Source organism: Battus philenor, unplaced genomic scaffold (assembly GCF_028537555.1).
Source record: "Battus philenor isolate CCGP_79_NKW_IND1 unplaced genomic scaffold, ilBatPhil1.0.hap1 SCAF_11, whole genome shotgun sequence".
In the NCBI taxonomy this organism is placed as follows: domain Eukaryota; kingdom Metazoa; phylum Arthropoda; class Insecta; order Lepidoptera; family Papilionidae; genus Battus; species Battus philenor.
The window spans coordinates 14096942-14120726 of NW_027181673.1; the positions used below are offsets into that span (position 1 = coordinate 14096942).

Sequence of the window (23785 nt, forward strand, 5' to 3'; positions counted from 1 at the left end):
GATCATCACCTGCACAGAACACTGAGCCGCGATGACACCGTCTACAGGCGCGTCTGCAAACGGATCGAAGCTCCTGTCAGCACGTCGCATGAAGTCCGGCTTGAGAAGATAGCCGCAGTTGCCGTTGTACTCGAACTTGCCCTGGTTCAGCTGCATCGGCAGGTCCGACGTCTGGAAGTTCAGCGACACCATCTGGCAGCCGGCGTTCCAGAACACCTGTTCACGTCAAAAATCGTTATAGTTATAGTTTAGGTTCTGGGTACTCGACGGGATCCGGAAAGAGCCAATCCTGCTCATAGACGGTCGCGACGAAGCCGTGGCACCGGACGCTTCGTCGTTCCAATCCTTTAACCCTGGTTTAATAGAATAGGGCTAACGTATCCCCTGCCTGTCGTAAAGGACGACTAATGGGGAATCAGGTTCGCCGATGACTAGAGTTCTTCATCGTCCATTTAATGCCAACCTGAAAAGGAATGCAAGGCAAAGTAGTGTCTTGTTGTTTGAGTACAGCGAGGATACCAGAGAAGGCACACCATTCTCCATGGATTTGTCTCACGTAAGACAGGGTTGCGTAGGCTGCCATCCAGTGCAGGTTCAACATAACCCGTCATAGCAATGGCAAGTATGACAGGTCATTTCCTCTACATAAAGTAAACAAGATGGTAGAATCCTGTGCTGTACTGGAACTGGTAGACTGCGCCAAGTCTGATGGTGACCTGTGAAATAAAAATTAGATTCGTAATAGTGGATCACCTGCGGCATATAGTTGGAGGAGTCGGCTCGAGTGCCCTTGGGGTAGATCCGAGACATCTGCCTTTTGTTGTAGTTCACGAAGTCGATGGCTTGAGACTTCAAGTAGTTCATGCCGGTGGTCTCCGCGAACGAGGACATGTTGTGATAGATGTTCTTCTCTGTGGAGCGGTAGAAAGTAGAAAAGAAGAGAACTTATCAGTAAAAAAGATATACACAGATAAAAAATAAAATTAGTCAAGTTATACATGGGCTGGGTGCTTCCCTAAAGAACAAAAGGTGATCAGAGTGTAAGAGAATGTGACGAATGAATTAGGAGGAATGTGGAAGGTGAGGCAGTCAACATCGCGGAAGTCTTCTCCGGACGCAGCGTCAGCTAATCGCACGCTCCTCAAAGTGGAGATGGATCCGTGTCTATCCCAATTGTTCACATGGCACGGAGGAATCTCGGACTACCTACATAGGTTTAAACTACATCTTTGACTTTGCGATGGACCAGACCGTGATGCACCTAATGACCTGCTGTCCCGTATACGGAAGACAAAGAGACACAGTTAGGAGGAAGGGATGGGGCTCGCACCTTCTTGTGATATTCGAAAGGGGAAAATACAGACAAGTAATAAAATGTAATAATACAATAAGACTTTTTTTTTGTAAATAAAAACAAGTTTTTATTAAAATATTAAACAATGGATGAGAGAATGCTAATATAACCAATTATGAATAAACTATTTTGAAAGATAAAGTCCCTGTGATAGAATAAGATTAGGGGTACTAGAGGCCCCATAAACAATCATGTAAGAAAAAAAAACACTGCTTACAAACCACCGGGCCTAACGCATAGATGGCGCTAGTTTTAATGTATTAACCTCTTTTTCTATCAGTACTAACTTTAAAGAGACAGCTGATATTAGTTAATTTAGTAACATGAATTTTTTTATTTCTATAACAATGAATATAAAACAATTGTTTTAAACTTACACTGTTTTTTGATGGAAAAAATGGGTTTAAAGCGTAGCATGGGTTTAAAATATGACTTCAAATGTGGTGGCATGAGGCGGTAACATTAAAAAAACAAAATACTCCACAAAATCATTTTGGAATATATCATAGTGAAATTAAGTGATTTAGGGAACATTGTAAAGATGTCGAAAGAACGTGTTTGCTTTACTGAGAAACCTATGTTTAGTTTCGTCAAAAAATCTAGCATAGCATCTTTGTTAACTCACTCTCTGCCTCCTCGAAGCCCTGGAACTTAATTGGCTGCGCGTAGTTCACCATGGAAGAGAGCCAGGGGTGCACGTTAGTTGTAGACCCAGTATACTGCACTGGGGGAGGAGCGTCATCCCCTCCAGTTGCCGCTTCTGCTACTATCTCCTCCGGCTGGAGAAGAGATTGAAGAGTAAACCAATTATTGTTATTTAGTATATATACAGGGTGAATGGTTATAGGTGTAATAGCTTTGAAGGAGTGAAATTATTGCTAATTTGTATATATACTATATACTAAAATCAATGGTTTCAGAAATAATAAATAACGTAATGTGTAAAAAAGCTTTCTCAATATTCAGATTACTTCATACTAAAATTAGTTTTTTGTTATCACTTCAGCTTATAAACGTACAGTACACGCACGAAATACAACGGACTAAGAAAACGTCACATAGTTAGTGTGGGACAGAGATAGTGCTCTTCAAAGCCGAAATTAGCCGATCGTCTCTTTCTAAAGGTCGATGTGCAATATTTATCGCCGGGTACTATATGAATGGTGTAGTCTTTCCCAAAGATATCTATGGGAGATATACCATAATCGCCATGCTTGTTAGGTGGGTAAATGATCGCAGTGTGGTATTATGGTACGCAGAGAACGCTGCTGCTCATCCTCTGAAAACTTCTTTGTGAGCAATCCTATATAATTGAAGTATAATATGTGAATTTAATAAGATTGTATCCCGGGATTCGAATCCGCGATTTACAATCGGAAGTCTCAGTGCTCTACAACTAGACTAGCACTGCTCTTATAATTTATTATTGTTTACTACATGTCCCTTTAGACTTTGTACTTCCAGAAGTTATTGAACTATAGCATTTCAATAAAAAAATAATAATTAACGTAAGATATTTCACGGTGAGCACTTTATACAGGGTGATTGGATATAAGTGTATGATTTTATAAATTTTCTGACAAATTACTTACAACTATATTCAATCATCCTGTAAATACTTTTCAATGAAATAACTATATTTACCTTTTTGTCAGGCACGACGACTGCCGACGCATCTTCTTTCACCTCGTCCTCAATGACGAACTGACCCTGCCGGAACAGCTCCAACTCCTGCTTCTCCACTTCAGGCTTGAGCCGCTTGTTCTTGATCATGATCTTCCGCTTGAGGGCCGAAGGCGGAGGCAGAGGGGCGCCGGGTTCCAACTAAAATATTTTTTTATACCTTAGCTTTCATTTCAAAAATTACAGGAAAATAGATTGCGATGGTATGGCCACATTCAACGAAAACAAGATGACCACGTGGTAAAAATTGCCTTAAGCCTCCCAGAATTCCGAAGAGAGAGAGGGCGTCCAAAAGCTACGTGATGGTCTAATATCGGAAAGGAACTGGAAACCCTTCAACTTGATGCAGAGACAACCCAGGATAGAGTGGCCTGGCGCAAATTGATAAGGAGACCCGATCCCAAATAAAGGGAAAAGGGAAGGAAGAACAAGAAGAAGCTTTTATTTCAGTGAATCGGGAATCCCCGGCTTAGAGCTTCCCCTAGACAGATATAAAGCAATGTATTTACAAAGAAATTGAACATAATAGGTACTGTATGTTGTATACTTTATACTATGTATAACTGGAATCTGATTGAAACATACAATATCCACACTGTCAATATATACACTATCCTCTGTATAATTTTTCTTCATCTTTTAAATGTATTTTCTTAATTTTTAATTATAATTGACAATGGAGACCGCCTGTTGCCTATTCCACGTGTGGGATAGAGACTTTACATTTCGGGTTAAAATTTTAGGTTTTTTTACATAGTCTTTCTCTCTTTCACAATATCTTTTATCTTTCTTTTATCCTTTCTATGTTCCATTTCACACTTTCACAAAGCATTTCTTCCGTCATCTACATTCGTTGATCACAGATGTTTATGCCTTATTTTATAATACTAATCTTTTTTCGTACATTTTCAAATTGTCATTATTTTGCCAGTAGTGCTTTTAATATGATTTTTATCAACGGTTTTGTTAATTTCCTGCGAGTCTTACCGAGCTTTAGGATCTAGGGTAAAGTCTTTTTTACAACATTAAAGGAATGTTGGGCGCAGATTGTTGACGGCCATTGGGTAGGCGATACTATCTCCCTCTATCTTTCTCTCAACAAATGTCAACACATGTGACAAGGTACAGCTGTCTAGAGTGCTCTTAAATTTAAATGCCAAATACGACTCAATTGAATGTGTCTCTAGGACTTTGCACAAGGTCATTTCATCTTCCACCTAAGCAATATACGAGCTCAATAACCTCCAAATAGATAATTGAAGCTACCCGAGCAAAGGCTCTCGAGGTAGACCTAGAGTTGCTACCTGACACTCGAGGCCGTTTCCGCGCGGACCTACCAAAAGCTTGAGACATTTTTTAGCGCTTTTCGTGACTTTACTAGCGCTAACATAAAATGATTACACACAAAGTAACATACAAAACTTTTATATTTTAATAATGTATCTTTACATGTTTACAAGGATAATTTGTTTACCATTATTCTATGTAATTTTGTTTTGTGTGATATTTTATGTAACAATTGTCAAGATGCATGCCCGGTTTATCGGGACAAATATCACAATAGTACGTTGTTTGATTGCTTTTGCCAGGTGTACTTCGTTATCACGATTCATGGTGATGGGGATCAAAAACTTTAACTTTTCTAGACTCTTTGTCACGGCTGTTAGGTTCGAACTGAGACCAAAAATGCAGTCCGCTGCGTACTAATTTCAGATAAGAAAGTTTTATCTCCATTTGATATCATTTTACAATTCATAAGATTATATAAAGAGCGTAGGAACACGCGTCGAAGGAACTAAATGTAAACAACTTCTGTATTTCTGTATTCCGGTTGTTGTTTTCGTTGTTAGCCTTGTGGGACTTTTACAACTTCGTCGATCTAGGTGCTAATTTATACAACTATCGCCGCCCATCAAGTTACCGCAGTGTACGAAGTGGTGAGCGACAGTAACCTCTTGAGTTGCGGCTTAAAATCGCGTGGTGAGTGAGACTCACCTCTCGAATGCAAAGGGTTTTTTTATTTTTTTTTAATGGTCCCCGCTGTTGGGGACCTCTCGTTACCCTATCTCGTGTGGGACAGGGACTTTTTAATTCTAGTAATTTATTCATATTTTTTATTACTATCATTCTTCTCTTTCGTGTATCGTATTACCTGTCGTACTATTTCTTTCATTCTACAATTTTACCAGTCTTTCTCTTTCATTCCATTAGCCATACATCCATCCTCAACCACTACATTCTAGGTTTCCTTACTATTCGAATGCAAAGGGTTAAGTTTAGTCAAGTGTATCGGCAACATAATTAAGGTCAAAAGTAGCTGGACGCGGGCAGCAAAAGACCAGTTATCGGGGGGATATTTATAGGAGGCCTATGCCATGCAGTGGGTGTCTATTGGCGTACATGATGATTATAAGGTTTAGTTTTGCCTATTGCGTCTGACCCTTAAAGACCCCGGAATAAAAATTCCAGTAAATCAAAAATGAGAATCCAAAAAAAACCCAAAAGGGATGGAAAATTAAAAGTTTATGTTATTAAACACCTATTTTGTTTCTTTAAATGAATTGTGATTTTATTATTCCTGATCAATATTCATATAACGTTGTTTAACCTTATTAGAAATGGATGGGAAGTAGAGGTTACTCTACTCACGGGGTGTTCAGGTAGCGGTTCTTTAAGCAGCAGGTCTCCCAGGATCTCGTCGCAGTACTTGGCCAGCTTGTACTGCTGTGCTTTGCAGCAGTGGTTCTCGAAGGAGAGGATGACGGGGCAATCGGAGGTGACGAATGCAGTGTCTCGAAGCGCGTAGATGACGTCACGGAAGAGAATGTCCGTGCACATGGCCATGCCGTGGGTGATGATTGGCTCCTCATCCTCTCCCTTGCCGTCCCAGCAGTCCAACTCCACGCACCTGTAAATGGTTATTTTTAAAAACACTTAATTCGACATAGTACATGTACCTCTATACAACAATGTATAAATTTCTACAGTGGTTTGCAAGCAAATTGAACTCTCCTAGCGTGAATTCAGATCATTTGAAAACGTAAATGTAATTTTGGTACAAAATTATGTTTTCTTAAAGCCGATTGAACTATTCTGTATTGGGATCCTTCAACTTAAAACTTAGAGGGTTTTATTTTGTGTCACCGTTATTGGGGAGCTCTCGTAGACCCTATCTTATTCTAGGACAAAGTTTTACATTCTTTAATTATTATTTTTACTTTCTTTTCATTTTATTTACGTACTCTTCTATCATAACTCATATGATATATCTTTCCTCTTCTTTCATTCTATAATTTTCTATCATTCCTTTTCATACTTATTTTCGTTCATTCATCGCCTCCCTTACTTCGTCTCCTCAAATATCACAGATCCGCGTTATTATCACATTTGTTTACCTTAGTTTATGTTTATTTTATGCTATTTTATATTTCATGCTTATTTATTATATATTATCATCGTTTATCACTATTAGCCAGATTATATACATATACATTTATGTCTTCAATTATATACTAGTCCGTTTTTATTCAAGTTTTAGGCTTTGAGAGTTTCAGACTCGCTCTGATCTGTAGAGCCCACAATAAACACAGACGATATTATATATATATATATATATATATATATATATATATATATATATATATATATATCATCACGACAATGAAGAAGAGAGAAGAGGGTGAGAAGGTTACCTGCAGCCAGCCAGTAGAACCTGACGGTACATCTCCACGGAACTCTTGCCACCGAACTGTCTGCCGGAGAGGTAGGTGTTGTGCGAGGAGTTGATGTAGTAATGTGCCAGGGGCTGTTCCATGTCCATGTACGTGTCCAGCCGGTCCAGGAACACGGGTGCGTTTTCATCCGACATCAGGTAGCGGATTAGTCCGTCTTTCGTCAGGCACTCTGCGATGAAACTTATCGTTAGTTTACATTGGTAATAAATACAATATTTTTTAGTAAATTCTTTTAAAATTTGTCGTATTAAACAAATATTAGCAACAATATACTAAAGTAATTTTCATGCTTACTTTATCAAAAGAACGAATTACTTTATAATCTTGACCGAAATGATAGTTTATTTTAATGGATTCGGATACAATAAAACTTACATTATTTATCACAACCTTAAGTTACAACGTAATCTATTGTCGGGTATACCAGGAAGATTGATATATCATCGCCAGCGCTATACTTAGTCTGTGACAGTCGCTCAGATGCTGTGTCTCAGGTGTCTCAGGTGCTGTGTGAACAATTTTTACTTTTTGCGTGACGTTAATTAATTTCGATCCACATAAGCAAAGTAAAAATGAAAAAAGTTTTATCATACGAGATCTTTACAATAATCTATAATCTGCAATTTAAAATTAAGTTTACATTAGTTCGTAGCGCGCCATCTATTGAAAAAAACTAACAACTGTTTGAAATATTTTTACGTTTGGTTCTCTCTTTGTGTTTTTTTTTTTTAAATAGATTTATTCATTTCCAAATATGATCGTGAACATACTCTTAAACAGAGTAATATATATTTTGGTAGAGCATGTGCTAAATAAATTCCTTGGATTTACGAAGAGGTATTTACATATGGGATCGGATCGGAGCGTGAAGGTAGCGTACCTGGAAAAACCGAGGGGTCGAAGACCAGTGGGTAGACCCAGGTATCGCTGGATCGATCGCGTTGAGGCAGACTTGCGCGAATTGAATGTCAAACAATGGCAGACGATGGCGCAAGATAGAGGAAAGTGGAAGTCTCTCGCTTCGGAGGCCAAGACCCACTTTGGGTCACTGAGCCAGCGGAGTAAATAAGTAAGCAAGTATTTACCACGTCCTATGAGTGCGACACTTTATGGAGCTGGGATACATCGAATTTATTATTATTTCTTTGATTACTTTACTTGGTTATTTGTATTAAATGTACAATTGTATTTTAAGCATTCAAGCGACGGGCATCCGTTGTTTAATATAGGAGCCCTCCATTGATTTCCAAAAGGACCGGTTGGACGGATTCTCATAACTAAATGTATGAAAAAAAAAATACCCAAGAGATGGTATGAATGTAACATTAAAGCAGATTTGACCTGTAACGCTTTGATTGAATTCTTGTTCCAGTATTGCTTAACATATAATCTGGGTTCTGGAATCTTCTAGAAAAGTGATTCCCAAAGTGGTCTATATCGGCCCCTAGAGGTCTATGACAACCTGCAAGAGGTCTACGTTAGCGAAAAAAAAAAATAAGGGTCCATGAAATGAAAATGGGGGTCCACGATAGTGGATCTCAACACATACACTGATAGTACCTATTTACCTACATCATACTATCTTATAATATCAAAACATTTACATTATTTATAAAAGTATCTATGAAGTAAAAAAATTATTATATATGTTTATAAAATTGTGTAAGTTGTAGGATGTTGGTATTCGCTTTGTGGTCGCAATACATTTTCATAACATAACATGTGTTTTTACTTTAAGTTTTTAACACTAAACTTCACTACAGTTAGAAATTTACAGTAAATCAATATTAGGTAAGTAGGGGGTCTACCCAACACGGAAAAACATGTCAAGGGGTCTACGACACAAAAAATTTTGGGGAACTCTGTTCTAGAATGAGATCGAGTACTAACTTGCATTCTTAGCTTCTTCATTCTGCTCGTAGTCTGTAATGATTTCCAAGGCGCGCTTGTCGTCGTAGAGAGGGTAGAGGATTTCGTTGAGACGAGGGTCGCGTTGCTTCTCATTGAGGAAGTTCACGAACTGGTCCAGGTTGATTCGGTCCGATTTTCCTTGGGTGCTGTAAACCAAAAAACGAACTTAGGAAATGTATTCGGAAAAATAAAGCTTTTCAGTGATCAGGTTTTCATTTTTTTTTTAATTTATGGTCCCTTTTTTTGGGGCCCTCTCGTTCCTCTGTCTTAATCCATGATAGGGACATGACTAACGTAATAAGTTTTTTTTAATTTAATTTATTTTTCACTAGTTATACCCTACGCGCTTTGCTACATAACTAACTAAAATAAATTTAAATAAAAAACAATATTAATATTAAATTAATTTTGAGTAATTTTGTTGGTAAATAAATACATTTAAAAAACTTTTAAGTTAAACGGTTTTTTGATATCCATATTGTGTCGCTTGTGGAAAAATATGTACCTAGTCCGCCATATTGGAACGGCGTCCATCTTGAATTTTAAATTTTGACATAATCATCGTGTTTTACTAGTAGCCCTTTCATTTGATACCCATATTGAGTGGGTTAAGGAAAAATATTTAATCCGCCATTTTGTATCGGCGGCCATCTTAGATTTATAATGTTATTGATTTTATTATATTGTATTGTCATCTAAATTAAATGTGTGTACCAAATTTCAGATCAATCTGACAACGGGAAGGTGAAATTAACTTAAATTTCAATTTCTAATTTTTACCCAAATAAAGAAATTCCGTACGGGTTGAACTAAATAAAACCGTTTAATAAAAAACCAAACAACTTAGAATCCTTCGCAGGCTCACGCACAACAACTTTGCTAAAGATCATCACAGGATCAAATGCATAGTCTACTATTTTGCAAAAGGACATATAGACAAACATTCATATACATATATAGATATAATAAATAAAATATATGCTTTTAATAATTTTATATTAATTATTTTTCGTAATGGCATGTAATTGGCCAATTATTTCAGTCCTAATTCCGTCGAGGTAGCTAGAATAACTTTGTGTATATTTTTTTACTAACGGATTTAAATATAGGTTTCGTCTTATGAATACTTCAGGATATTCATAAATAGATAACATTTATTGCAGATACGTATTCCCAGCGCTTGACAGAAGCAAGGCATTTTTAACAGAACCTTTATTGATCGTAAACTTATTATATATTTATATTTTTAATCTATTTTATTTTTTACTCTACTGCGCAAGGTGTTACAGTTGCAGAGAAGAAGCAGATAACTCCACAACAGCACATCTTTTAATAAAGTTTAACACAGATTTATACAAAGACACTTTATTAGATATGGTCTAAGTGAAATCAAAATAATCAAGCGACATCACTGCCAAAGATTCTTATCATTTTGATATTAGTTTATCGAATAACAAAGTTTATCCGACAATTTATTTTTAATATGCATTTTGAATTTTGTAGTGTTTTCATACAATTTGTTAGAGATGCGATACATCCGCATGCCTATTTGTATCAGATATGGTCTAAATAAAATCAAAATTATCAGGCGACATCACGGCCAAAGATTCTTATCATTTTAATATTAGTTTATTGAATAACAAAGTTTATCCGTCAATTTATTTTTAATATGCATTTTGAATTTTGTAGTGTTTTTATACAATTTGTTCGAGAAACGATACATCCGCACGCCTATTTGTAAATAACTTGAGATAAGTTATGCAAATACTTACATGGATCTGAACAACTCTTCAATGTCGTTCCTTGGACAGATTTTGTGGTACAGGGCGTAGAACTTGTCGAAGGTGAACGCCTCTTTCTCCATAGCTTCGTTCTTCCCTGAAGGCAGGCCCAGTTCGGACAGGCATTGGTAGACAAGCTTCTCGGTCTTCCCCGACGCGAAAGTACGGGCCACCACTTTTACCGGGACTTTACCGCGCGGATCCGTTAGGAAACACAGCCGCATCCAACTGAAGGTAGACATCATCACATAAAACTATGTATTTAATAGAATAGAAAAAAATCAATAAATTCAAAAATCCTGCTTATCTGATAGATTTCAATGTTTTGGGATCTTCATAATTTACAACAATCACAGGTTAAATATGTATCATTTAAAAACCACACTAAGTAGTAGGGTAAATAAATAAAACATAAGAACAAGATATATTGCCGACGTGTAAACTCATCCTTACCTTTTCGTTACCAAATAAAGAGGTGTATTGTGCGAATGCAAGGAGGTGCTCAGCTGTCTTGGTTTTTCTACAAGCAGTGTAAAACTTTTGTGCTCTAGTGTGTAATGAGAATTTAATTTGTGTATGTACTAATATACACCAAGAAACTTTATTACCATACTAAGAGTACTTTTTATTTCTACCGTTCACAGCGTGTATTTTTAACATTTATATACTATTTTATTTTTTATGTATAACCCCAATATGTGTTCACTTATGTTAATTACTTTTACCTTAATAGATACAATAAAAGTACAATTTGATATAAACAGGATGTCCGGCGGCTGATTTATGTTTACAATTTTAAATAAATAATGTAATATTTTACGAATAGTTTCAATAGAGGCATTCAACGATGGAGTATATATGTGGAATTTATTTTTAAAAGAGTATATCATTAAAATGTCGAACGTAGAGTTGTAAAGACGGTATTAAAACCGGAGTTTCAGAACAGTAAAAACATTGAGCTTTCCTATATTAACTTCCTTTCACTTCAAGGAATAAGTCTCCTCCAAAAATCCTGCGCTGGCGCATCCATAACTCTGTCGTTGGTTCACCTAGCGGGGGCTTCCCCGCGCCACGTCTACTGGCTCCTGGTCGCAAAGTCTCTGTAAGTCGTGCCGTTGACTTCCAGATATAATTGAAGATTCAAGGTTCGTATACATTTCGCGTTCAGTGCCAAAGTTATTGAATGCCTTTCAGTAACATTCAGTAATGTGACATTTATTCATATGTGCGAGTTTTATACAAAAAAATAACCTACTATCATTGAGGTTGAATTTATGTCACCTTGCACCGGAACGAACACATTCTGTGAACTACCAGCGCTCCCTGCTCTCGACTTGCTGCCGCCTGACCAGGCCTGGAAGATCGTGCGGCTGGCTACCACCAGAATAAGGGGAGTACCGAGGCCTTTTGCCCACTACCCTTGTGATTTAAATACATTTTTTTTCTGTTGCCGAGTTGCTGTTTTTCTTTACCTTATCATCGACAGCTACGTACGGCACAGTATATTACTTGTCTACTTTATGAGAGGAATGGAAGAGTCCAATTTGATAGCAACTAGAATCAAATTGAAAGCTGAGAGACTATATAATGGCATCTTTCAACTTAAAATAAACTTATAAGGGAATTCCAAACGCGTATTTACATAAAAGTACACGAAAATACAGTAGGAATTGTTTTTGCAATTACAAGTGTTTTTACAAAGCCGATGGAAATGATTAAACAAGGTATACAGAACTTATTAAGGAGGAATGACAAAAAGGGAACTCCCCGAATTCTCGGCTCACTTATACGTAAGAAATATGAAAATTTAAGGATTTCCCCGCCGCACCCAGCCTGAAGCCGTGACTTGAATGGACGTCTTTAATCAAAGTAAAAGCTTTGTTCATAAGCTTGTGTTCTTTATCAGAATTAAGGTCAATTTGATGTTATAATTTACAATATTGAACGGAGCATATTTTGATAAGAATAATCCATTAGTGTACATAACTTCGAGTATTTATATATACAAATACTTAAACTCTAAGAATATCGGTCGTAAATAGATATTGATATATAGATATAGATATATCATGATCCTGAAAAGATGCGTTCAACTTCATTGATTTGGTGACATGCCTCACCTAAATCTTTTTGAAATTGTTAGAACTCTCCTGCCGTCTCTTATATAACATAATATATAATTTTTATATCAATACATTTCAAATTAAAACCAACAGAATGCTATGAAACACTAGAGGAGATACAATGGGTTATTAAAGTTCAAGTTTAACGAGATTTTAAAACGTCTGGGATTCCCCGCGACAGCTTACTTGATAATACTATACACCCTGTTAAAATTTGGTTCTCGGCAAGTGAAATTATACCTAATAATTATTTACCGCAATCATCGAAAGTGCTTTTAAATGGTCTGTAGCGAAAGTGTTGAACTCGTGTCGAGTTTCTTCTAGAATTGCCCCTGTTGGGAGACACTGTCTTAAAAGAATGACCTACATATATGAAAATATAAAGGCTCGCAGGGTAAAAGATAAGATAAATCAAGTTATTTTTTTTTTCATTTACATTTTAATGCAAATAATTTTAAATTATTAAAATACGAAGCAAATATTTTTAATTAAAGTAACATTTTAGAAAAACAAATCATGGTACCAATAATACAGTACCCGGCGATGAATATTCCACATCGACCTTTGGAAAGAGACAATAGGCTAATTTCTACTTCGTATTTTTCGCATTACCTCTGTCCTACACTATGTGACGTTTTGTCAGTCGCTGTATTTCGTGCGATAGAGATATACGAAGCCGAAATTAGCCGATTGTCTCTTTCCAAAGGTCGATGTGCAATATTTATCGCCGGGTATTGTACGTGCGTTATTTGTATAGTGTGTGTAAAGGTATTTATTCGTAACCGTACGAATGATAAACGAAATAAAATGTTTAGTGTACAGGTAGAGTAAACAAAAACAATGAAAATAAATAATTTTTCGTCAACATGTTGTTAAGACTTTCCACAGAAAAAAAAAACATAATCAATCTGGTACTTTTTATTTTAGATGAACCGGATAGAAAAATATAGATTCATGAATAATTCTTGGATGTTTAAGACTCACTTATTGAATAATAATGTTATTTTTTTTAGACTTGTAGCGTATGAATAATTTTAAATCTTCTAGAACTTTCTTCTAGAATGAATTTATCAAGTTGCTAATAAGTCTTTACAGAATATTAATGGAGTTAAGAAATACTTTGCTGAATATATTAAAGTAAGAAAATTTTTTAAATTTAGTATCGTTTTAAACATACAAGAACGATTATATCCAAAGTAATTACAAAAAGTGAGAAATTATTAATTTATTTCATATATATATATATATGAAATAAATTAATAAATTAATATACCTACTAAGATATAATGTAATAAAACATGGAAATCATCCTGTATTTCATTGGTCCCCAACAAAAATTTACATAATTTATAGCTAAAATAGTAATAAATATAAGAAATATGGATACCTGCACATGTTTAGCACTAAAGATATACTGGGTGAATAAATATATGTGCAATAGCTTTAAAATAGTGAATATATAACTCATTTGTCAGCAAAAAGCTTTAAACTTGTTACATTCTGTGTTATATATAGACTGGCCAATAACATTTGACAATAAAAAGTAGAGTTTTATTTTTGTTTACAAGAATCCTTGGAAGATGTTTCGCCTAATTATTTTGAATTCACTTAGGCTATATCTAATAAAGTGTATACGTATAAATCTGTGTTAAAATTTATTAAAAGATGTGTTATTGTGGAGTTTCTTCCAGCTTCTACTCTACATTTATAACACCTTGCGAAGTAGAGTAGAGTCAAAAGTGAAATAGATTAAAAAAAGTGACGATGAATAATAGTTCCGTTAAAGTTTATTAAATAAATGAATTTTATTTTTACCTGAATTTTGAAAACGTAATTTTCTTACTATATTATTATTATGTTATTCATTATTTTTGAAACCATTGATTTTATAGGGTACCATAAAATAATTAACAGAAAACAAGTTACAAACCTACAACCTATCACCCTATTTAAAAAAGATAATTTATTTAAAAGAAATATTACACAAATACGGATTAAATTTTTCAATACCCGGCAATAAATATTGCACATCGTCTTTCGGAAAGAGACACTCGGTTAATTTCGGCTTCGTATCGCGTTATCTCTGTCGCACGTCTGACAAAACGTCACACAGGTAGTGTGGGACAGAGATAGTGCTCTACGAAGCCGACTTATAAGTCACGAAGTTTTAACACAATACGGGAATAGATGTAGGAACATATATACTTTCATTATATTAGCTGTGTAAGCTATTCTTTTCAATTCAGTTAGAGGCAAATTGAAATAAACGTTGTGCGCGTCAAATAACAAGTGGATTAATTCGATATACGGGTCGTTTGAAACAGGTACACTATTTATTACTCAGTCTAGTACCTCACAGCTGAGTCTGCAGACCTTTAGCGAGGACAATGACCTCAGACATTACAGTTTCATGAACTATATATCGCCTAATAGAAACAAATTTAATTGAATACTAAACTGTCTGGTTTTTATTTCTTTCGAAATGCAAGAAAAGAAAGCCTTTTTTTAACAATCAATACAGGTTGATAGCCCGGCGGTAGAAGTAGTGTACTAACTATAGAGGATTGCCACTGCTAACAAAGAAATTTTCAGAAGATGGGCGGTATCGTTCCCTGCGTATCATAATACATACATCTGTCATAGCCAACTCGTCTGCCAAGGATGGCGATTATGGTATATGTACAATGGTCGTCTATAGGCTGATAGGTTGGAAGTCTAACACATTTGTCAGAAAAAAATCTTTAAAAAAATTATATATTTTTTAAATTTATAATTAAAGTAAAAAAGCAGTCAAAATGACTTTCTTAGACAATTTGTTGCCATCTCAGAATAATCCAGTAATGTGGTGTTAGTGTTTTTAATGTATTAAATGTCTGCCTCATTTTGCATCTACAGGTTTTAGGATGTCTATATACAACCTTCAATTTTTTTATGTCGTTTAGGGTAAAAAAACTTTTTATATCTGACTCCAATTTTGATGTTTTAACTTAATAGAACAGGTCATTTGCAGAGTAGATGATAAAACATTTAATAAATTAGTAAAATTAATACCAATTTGTAATAGATTTAATATAAATTTATTATTATAATTTTTACATGTTTTTTTTTCAGATATTTATTAAAATACATATATAATAAAACAAAGTTTAACTATTGTAATAAATGATAATGCAGACGGCACATCGAGCACGTCCGCACGCGGCCACGATCGGTGCGCGACTGTCGTAGTCGGGTTGTACATACACTACGAGCTTAGTTTGGGCGCCAAAATAATGTATAAAATTTATGTGGGTACTTCTAAAAATATTTCAGTTTTTATATTACTTTATGTGGTTGGAGTGTTTGATTTAAATCAGTCCATCCAAAAAGATCGTGTTTGGCTACCGGTGATAATAATGAGTGAATCTAATGATTGAATTGTAACAGATGTCAACGTAACACATTACTAATTAATTTCGTATATACGTCACTAGATGGCGCGAATGGTGTATAACGTGCTATCGTTTCTACGCTGTATCTTTTTCTCTACTGTCTTTCTCTTTTGGACGCTTAAGTCACTCTCACTTTCGGGACCTGGCATAAATCACCACGCTCTGAAGTCACGCGCAGGAGGAATCGCTTGATTGTACATATATCTTTAATTGTTAATTTTGTGTCTCTTTACTACGTCACCCATCAACCTTACAATTTTAATAAGCAGAAGCGTTAATTGGCTGATGTTAAATAAGTGTGCCCATGTCTTAACCACTAGCTACTATCTGATAGTGAAAATTAATTTAATAGATGAATATTTATTACATTACCAATAAGCAGAAGCGGAAGCAAATTAGATAAAGGTTATATAAATCTATTTAGCACGTAGTTCTACAGTCATGGAGTCACACGATTGTTGAGGGTACATACTGTTTCATCAGACTAGTTCTCGGGCACACATTGTTGATTTTGTTGTTATGTGTTATCTCACGCAGTGACTCCTTCCACACCTTGCGTCAAAAATTAAAAAAAAAACATGCAGTAGAACAATTGTTTAAATGTTAACATAGTGCTAGGGTAGATATAAAATCTGCAAACAAATACTTGTTCACAAAAAAAAAAAACAAATTAACAGTAATCGAACTATATGGTGCTATTACTGGAAAAACGTAATAATTTTTTGTTTTAAAATGGACACAACACAATCAGAAATGATTAAAGATTACTAATATGAATAATCACAAAAAAATCGTACAATACCCGGCGATAAATATTGCACTTTGGAAAGAAACAATCGGCTAATTTCGGCATCGTAGAGCGTTATCTCTGTCGCACGAAATGCAAACAGTCCGGTATCTATAAGGAGCTGTTACAACAAGTATCATTTGCTTGCTTTTGATAATTATTTTCATTATTCATATTTTTACCAACTTTTCTATATGTGTAAGAAAGCACACCATATATTTCGATCACCGATCATAAATCATACCACTTAAATTAAAGCAGGTAGTGGAATACAAATTAACAGCGCGACAGCCACCGAAGTAAACAGAAGCGTTACTTTAACGAAAGCCATGCCGCATGCGAATGCACTTACTGTTTCTTGAGGCACGTCATTGGGCACACGTTGTTCGCTTTCACATTGTGAGTGATTTTCCTCAGGCCGTCTAGCCAAACCTTACGTGAACAAACACATTTCAAATACACACATCTTTGTACATAAAAACTATATATACCAAGGTTATTTAAGAATTAACATGATTTATCAAAACTGGCTGAATAGAAATTTAGTTATTATATTTTTAAAATTAGAACACTTTATAAAACAATGTTTCTAGCAATCTCCAGCAATAACTTACCGTATCTATTAAGTCTCTTCGATGTAATATTCTTTTAGAATATAAGCGTACTAATTTTGATGGATAAGAATCCCAGAAAATTCTATCTTCTTTGGTATCATCATCATCATTTTAGCTATATGACGTCCACTGCTGGGATCTTGTAGGTGGACGTAACATGTACTCTACAATATTCTTGAATCTTAGAGCCATCAACTTTCTATACTGCGTTATATGACATGCTCACCGCCACTTTGGCTCATTGGTTACTTTCATTCGACAGATATTTTCTTTTCTGATTCGACTTATACAGATATCTCGAGTATTGCTTCTCTATTCTCCTTTAAGCGTCTATAAGATTGAAAATGAGGTTCATAGTGACAGATCATGTTTCTGTGCCGTGAAAACTTCACTGGTAACACACATTCGTCTACATATCCAGTATTTCTTCGTGATGGTACACGCAATTCCAGTGTCTGTCCTTAGGCCTTTTTCAGAACCATTACCAGTCTTTGGAGCACGTCCCTAGACCTTGGTAATTTTTCAATCAACAATTCGAGCTGATCTCTGAGGGGGACCTCAAATATTGTTATCGTTCACAGGTCCAATATAAGAACAAGTCGCTGATACAAGCAGCGCAGGATCAGTCATAAAGCCAGGAAGGCCTATATCTTACAGTGGGCTATCAGCTGATATTATGATGATAAGTCATATCGAACTTTACCATCATAAAGCCTTTAATATCGAATTGCGTGAACAGGAAATAGTAGTAAAAATATTGAATATAAAAGTAGAAATAATGAACTTGCTATGTATTGTTGTAGACATGGAATATTAACAGAGACAAAGTTTAAGGAGAAACTCACAATATGTGCGAAATTATATAGTATAGTATATATAACAGAAAAGAAATCAAGGTTAAAGCAAACAGTAAATTGCACGCAATTATCATTGAAATTGAATGAAAGATCACTACATCTCCATGATAGTAGAAACTAAAGGAACAAGAAGTACTTCAAAAAGTATCCAAAAGAAGTCGATACGATTTAATTGGCCGTAGCCATGGAGACAAACTTTAAAAAGGAGAATACGTATCAATGAAGCATTTTAACACCATCACTTCAGCTGTAGTCGTCCTGATGAACATAAGCCTTCATATATTTCAAATAGGACTAGTTGGAAGTTGTATAGTCTTTCGATGACCTTAAATCTCCTTTGGAATTGACGTAATATGCATAGAACTTTAAGATCCTAAAAAAGGATTGGCTTTCCTTTTCAGAGTAATATCTCTTAAAAAAGCTAGTAAATAAGCAGAGCTAAAGTAAAGGTGACGAACCTTGGCAGTTGCGGCGTCTGGACAGACGACGTGCTGGTAGTTTATGTTGATGTAATCCGTACCGCTGCATATCGTCAGCGACTTGTCCTCCAGCGTCTCTCCGTGCTTGTTAAACAGGTTGGTGCTCAGCTTCGACTCTGGCTGCAAATTAAACCAGTCAATTTAATAATGCTAGAAATATGATTGTTTTATTTTTTGGTTTTACGCGTAAATTATTAACTTTACACTGATGTTAAGGATACCTTTTTGCTGACAAATGCTATGGATTTTAGATATCCATTCTTGCCTTTTTTATTTATCTCGTTCTCTCCTGCACGTGGGATAGGGTCTTTGTTTGCAAGGGTAAATGATTTATTCAATTTTCTTATCTTGTGCTTCATACTTTATTGTATTAATCATCTTTTATTCTTCAATGTATGGCACTCTTTAGATTCCTTGAATTTCGTTCAAATTTCCTCTTACATTCTTCTCTTGCGTTTCCAAGATAACATAGATTTGTTTTAACTATCACATTACTTTGCTATCACAGATTTTGTTACTGGTTTACTTGCGTCCATATCTTGTCTTCATTTTGTTCTTTTTAGTAAACACCTAAGTACATCAAATACAAATTTTATCTCAGTTTTTATTTATGAATCACAGGATTGAGGTCATACCCATCAGTGCTTCACGTAACTAAGTCTTATTACTACGTATAACGTCTTCTCCCTTTTGTAAGTCTTCAAAATACGGGACAGTCAGTCATCAAGTGCATCATGGACTGGTCCATCGCAGGGTCAAAGGAATACGAGAGACTCTCCTTGACTTTAAACCTGTGGAGGTACTCAACAAATACCCAGTGCCCATGTTGACCAGAACTGAATCGTTTGGGAAATTTATTCGCTTTGTGGATGCTGTCATACGTTCATGCTTTTAAAGCTTTTTACACCGAAAACGATTCATCCTGTATATATCTAATGCTCGAGAATCGTATCCGAAATTTAATAACATATGATGCAATAAGTTAGAGCCGGATTAACATATACTTCGTTTATATCTCTGTAAATCGTTACGCAAAACTTTTCAATATTTAAATTGATGTTGCGTTTGATGTATGTAGACGAATAAACAAATCGTTAGTGATTCTATTTCAATCCATTTGCAAACATGCGTAATTATTCAACGTCACGTGCAGCCGCAGAGTGCGGCCATTTTGAATACGTGACGTCATCAAACTTAAAAAACATTAAATCGACTTATAAATGTTTTCATATAGCTTTAGTATTGGTAGGAGAACGACTGATATCCTAGAGATATTTAAGACCATCAAAGTAGGTGGTGGTTTTATCAGATACACACTACATATGGCACCTATATGACGCCATTAAAAACAGCAGGAGTGATCTATGGCGTAACAACATACGGCGGATACTAATGCCAGGAAGTCAGGACTTATTTACTTTTATGGCTAATTTATTTTTATTTTTATGTCTTAAAAAGGTTGCTCAACCCTACTTTAAAACAATGTAATAAAATCTCCATGCATAGTATTCAAGTACCGCTCTGCGTCAAGATAGCGATATTATCTTTAGGAGGTCCATACGCAGTTGATGGCAGTTGAAGTAAATTGCTACATACATTTGCGAGTCCAAGCACGGATACTAGATTTGTCATGAGAAATCACAACACCTTGTGATATTGCGGAATTGAACCTTATGGTATAATCTGTTTATTAGTTTCAAAATAAAAATCTTTACGAATATATACAAGGTGATTGTTTATAAGTGTAAAAGCTTTAAAGGAATAAATGTATAGGTCATAAATTGATACAACAGTTAATGTATGTTAGACCAAAAAACAAATTGTTTCAGAAATAATAAATAACGTGATAATAATATAGCAAGAACTATTTTTTTTTAATTTGCATTTTCCTTACTATGATTGGTTTGTAAGAGATTGCCTATTATTGCTTGTATATTATTGTTAACTTATTAAATGTATCTTAACGTGTACAATAAAGAATATTACAAAAAATACACTTATTATATTAATTATTGTTTATCGTCTGTATATGCAGACTACAGTCAAAAGCTATTATCTTTTCAATGGACCCGTTTTGGGATCTCTCGTATCCCTACCCTATCATATTGAGGACTGGTATATTTTTAGTTTAAATTGCACTTATTTGTTTGTGTTTTCTTATTACTCTGCTTTTTCCATTCTTCACTTACTTTACTTACTTTCATTATCTTACCATTTATTTACATTCACACCTCGCCTGTCTTCCTTCGCCACACACTTTTGTATACAGTAGAGTTTCAATTTTGATTTTTATTTATTTATTTTACTTATCACGTTTAGATTACATTCACAGAAGCTATTGGCCTGCGCATTTACATAGAAAAAAATAAATCAATGTTACATATTTAGTGTGATAACCTTGTACAGGTTAATTGGAAGTACGTGTGAAAGGCTTTTGAAGACAATTCAAGCTGTACATTCACTCCTTTTAAGCTTTTACATATTTAACCACTCACACTGTATAGCTAAGTTCTTTCAAACGAAAGCTATTACGATAAGACATATATTCGAGTATCATGACCATAGTATAAATTGCCATAGCTATGTAGGATTTTAATTACATCAATTATCCTAACTGGTAAATATTTCATTTTGGAGGCTTCTTTTTAATGTTACCATTAGTTAGTTGTATGAAAGAAACGACATGATTAATAAAACGTCGTTGTTTTTGCCCATAGACGCCCACTGCGAGACATAGGTCTATCTCGAAGATATGGGGGGATATAACCAGGGGCGGCTTTAGTTCGTGTAGCGCTCGTGAGCAATGAAACCCAGGCGCCCCTTGGCCTGAACCCCCCATCCGCGGCTGTAACTATTAACTTTGCCATCGTAACAAGAAAGTTTTTTTCATATTCCAACAAGCTAATTTATAAGTAGGTATAGCTTACAGTATGGTATTAGGACTTTAGTTCTTATGACATAATAACACTTATTGTTTTTATTTTTGTAACACATTTCTGTTGCGAAACTAAGCAGCGAACCGCGATAGATTCCAAGATGCTCTTAACGGTCTCAGGGAGTGTAGCGGCGCTCGTGTGCATCGCTCACCCTGCACTATAGGTTAAGTCCTGGATTATACCATAATTGCCACACCCAGCACGCCGGCACCCATTTTTTGGAATTTTGTTTCTGGGATGATATATGGATTGACTTCTTGTGGTTTTGGTTGCAAGAAAATATTTAAAAAATAAATATGTACTCTAATATAGGTTGACGAGACATAATGTTTCAGTATACTATAGATTCACGAAGTATATAATAAATAATTATGGTACAAACAATTATGGAAAATGAGGTAATCTAGAAGCTATTTCGGCTAAGAAATTGTGTAACATTATTTTCACAATTGCGTTTGGGATCGTTTCACGTCACGCGTATTTCTTTGATGTCCGCCCGGTTAGACGTTTGTGGAATAAAAGGTGACAGGTGAGGTCTGTTCGTTCTAGCGACTGTTGTTACTTAGCAGTCGGGCGATCGCAAATTTTTAGATTAACAAAAATTATTCATATTTCGAATTCAATAGTACATGGTTTTGATCCACGAAAGCCTTTATTAATTTTTATATATTATATTTTATGGCCCCATTTTTGGGGGCCTCTTGTAGCCTTATTGTGAGGCACTTTTACATTATTAAATTTTTAAGTGTCTTTTACTTTCGCTCTCTTCTTTCAGTCTTTACATAGTCGTTCATTCACTCTTCGTACATATAACATGATCTGACATTCTCTTTCGTTCTAAATTTCCTTCATTGCATCACCTTTCATCTTCTCCTCAATTATCACAGACTAAACCTATCCGTAACAATGTATCACAGTCTATTCTTATTTTATTAGAGTTTATGTTATTTATTTGTATTAAAGATGTATATATCACAATCATTTGGTTTTGCTGTATTTTAATATTTCTATTTTATTACCTTATTTTGTGACTTTTATTGATCTTATATGTTTTTATTCTTGTTTAAATTGTTACTTGACCCTAATTTAATTTTAGATTTTATGTTTAATTCCTCACGATTATGTTCTTGATCATCCTCCTAATGCATGGTTGCACACTTATTAAGACTTATTAGGACTAGGGGCCACTCGGGCAAATCATGAACTGATGGCGGGCCGGCCGCCAGAAGTATAGGTAATTATTTTTTTTGGTTTTGTTCTGGAATAGAATTCAATATTTTTTGAATGTACGAGAGTACTATTTTTGCTGTCGGCGGGCCACAAGCATTCGACCGGCGAGCCGCGAGCGGTCTATGCATCCATGTCCTAATGTAGGTTAGAGGAGGCTAGGTTTGAGAAGGCAGGCTGCGATGCTTTTTAGCTCACTGGGTAGCCTCGCCTCGGGCCGGTAAGCCTCCAAGTTTTTAGATCGCTTAGGCAGAACCTCCATCGACTAACAAGGATTAAGGGTTCTTTCGAGGGAATCTTTGTATGGATTCGATGATCCCCGTTTAGTATTCCGACTTAATGTGCCTAGCTAATATCACAGAATTGCCATCCGAAAACGTTAACGCTGGGAGAAGTAGCGAAAAAACATCCAACGAGTCCTGAATTTCTCTAATTAGTGTATATACGCAACCTATCTCTTAACACACATAGTCAATCACACACAAAATCATGTACAGTATAACATAGTATGATCTCCCGAAATGATGTATTTCTTATATATTAAATTCTTACTAGTATAAGGTGCAAAATATTGTTACAAGTTTTATTGAAAGGAACAGTATAATTTATAAAATATACGTTTTTATATAGTTTAGCAAGGTGAAATGTAAATACATAGAGTTGTAATCAATGTTATCATGTACTATGAAGCATTGTAACAAAAATATTATTACAATTTTATTAAAGTCAATAAATAAAGTGTTCTCACTGAAGTACATTTTATTTATTCTATTCGATTGCGAAAGGCCAATTACTTTTGACAAAACGAAGCCTTTTAGGGCTGCGGGAATTCCCTAATATTATAAGTAATCAATGTGTGCTTTATGCT

The 23785-nt window shown here is 35.2% G+C and overlaps 1 protein-coding gene across 1 annotated transcript in view; it reads right to left on the reverse strand.

Moving 5' to 3' along the window:
• norpA (no receptor potential A) overlaps positions 1–23785 on the reverse strand; it is a 58723-nt gene that overhangs the window by 16453 nt on the left and 18485 nt on the right. The window contains exons 4-13 of the mRNA XM_068771920.1: positions 18734–18874; positions 17157–17236; positions 10455–10691; positions 8662–8828; positions 6730–6940; positions 5687–5945; positions 2999–3178; positions 1980–2133; positions 754–911; positions 10–216 (exon numbers count right to left, since the gene is read on the reverse strand). Coding sequence (XP_068628021.1) covers positions 10–216; positions 754–911; positions 1980–2133; positions 2999–3178; positions 5687–5945; positions 6730–6940; positions 8662–8828; positions 10455–10691; positions 17157–17236; positions 18734–18874 — 1794 coding nt within the window. The remainder of the gene's footprint in view (positions 1–9; positions 217–753; positions 912–1979; positions 2134–2998; positions 3179–5686; positions 5946–6729; positions 6941–8661; positions 8829–10454; positions 10692–17156; positions 17237–18733; positions 18875–23785) is intronic.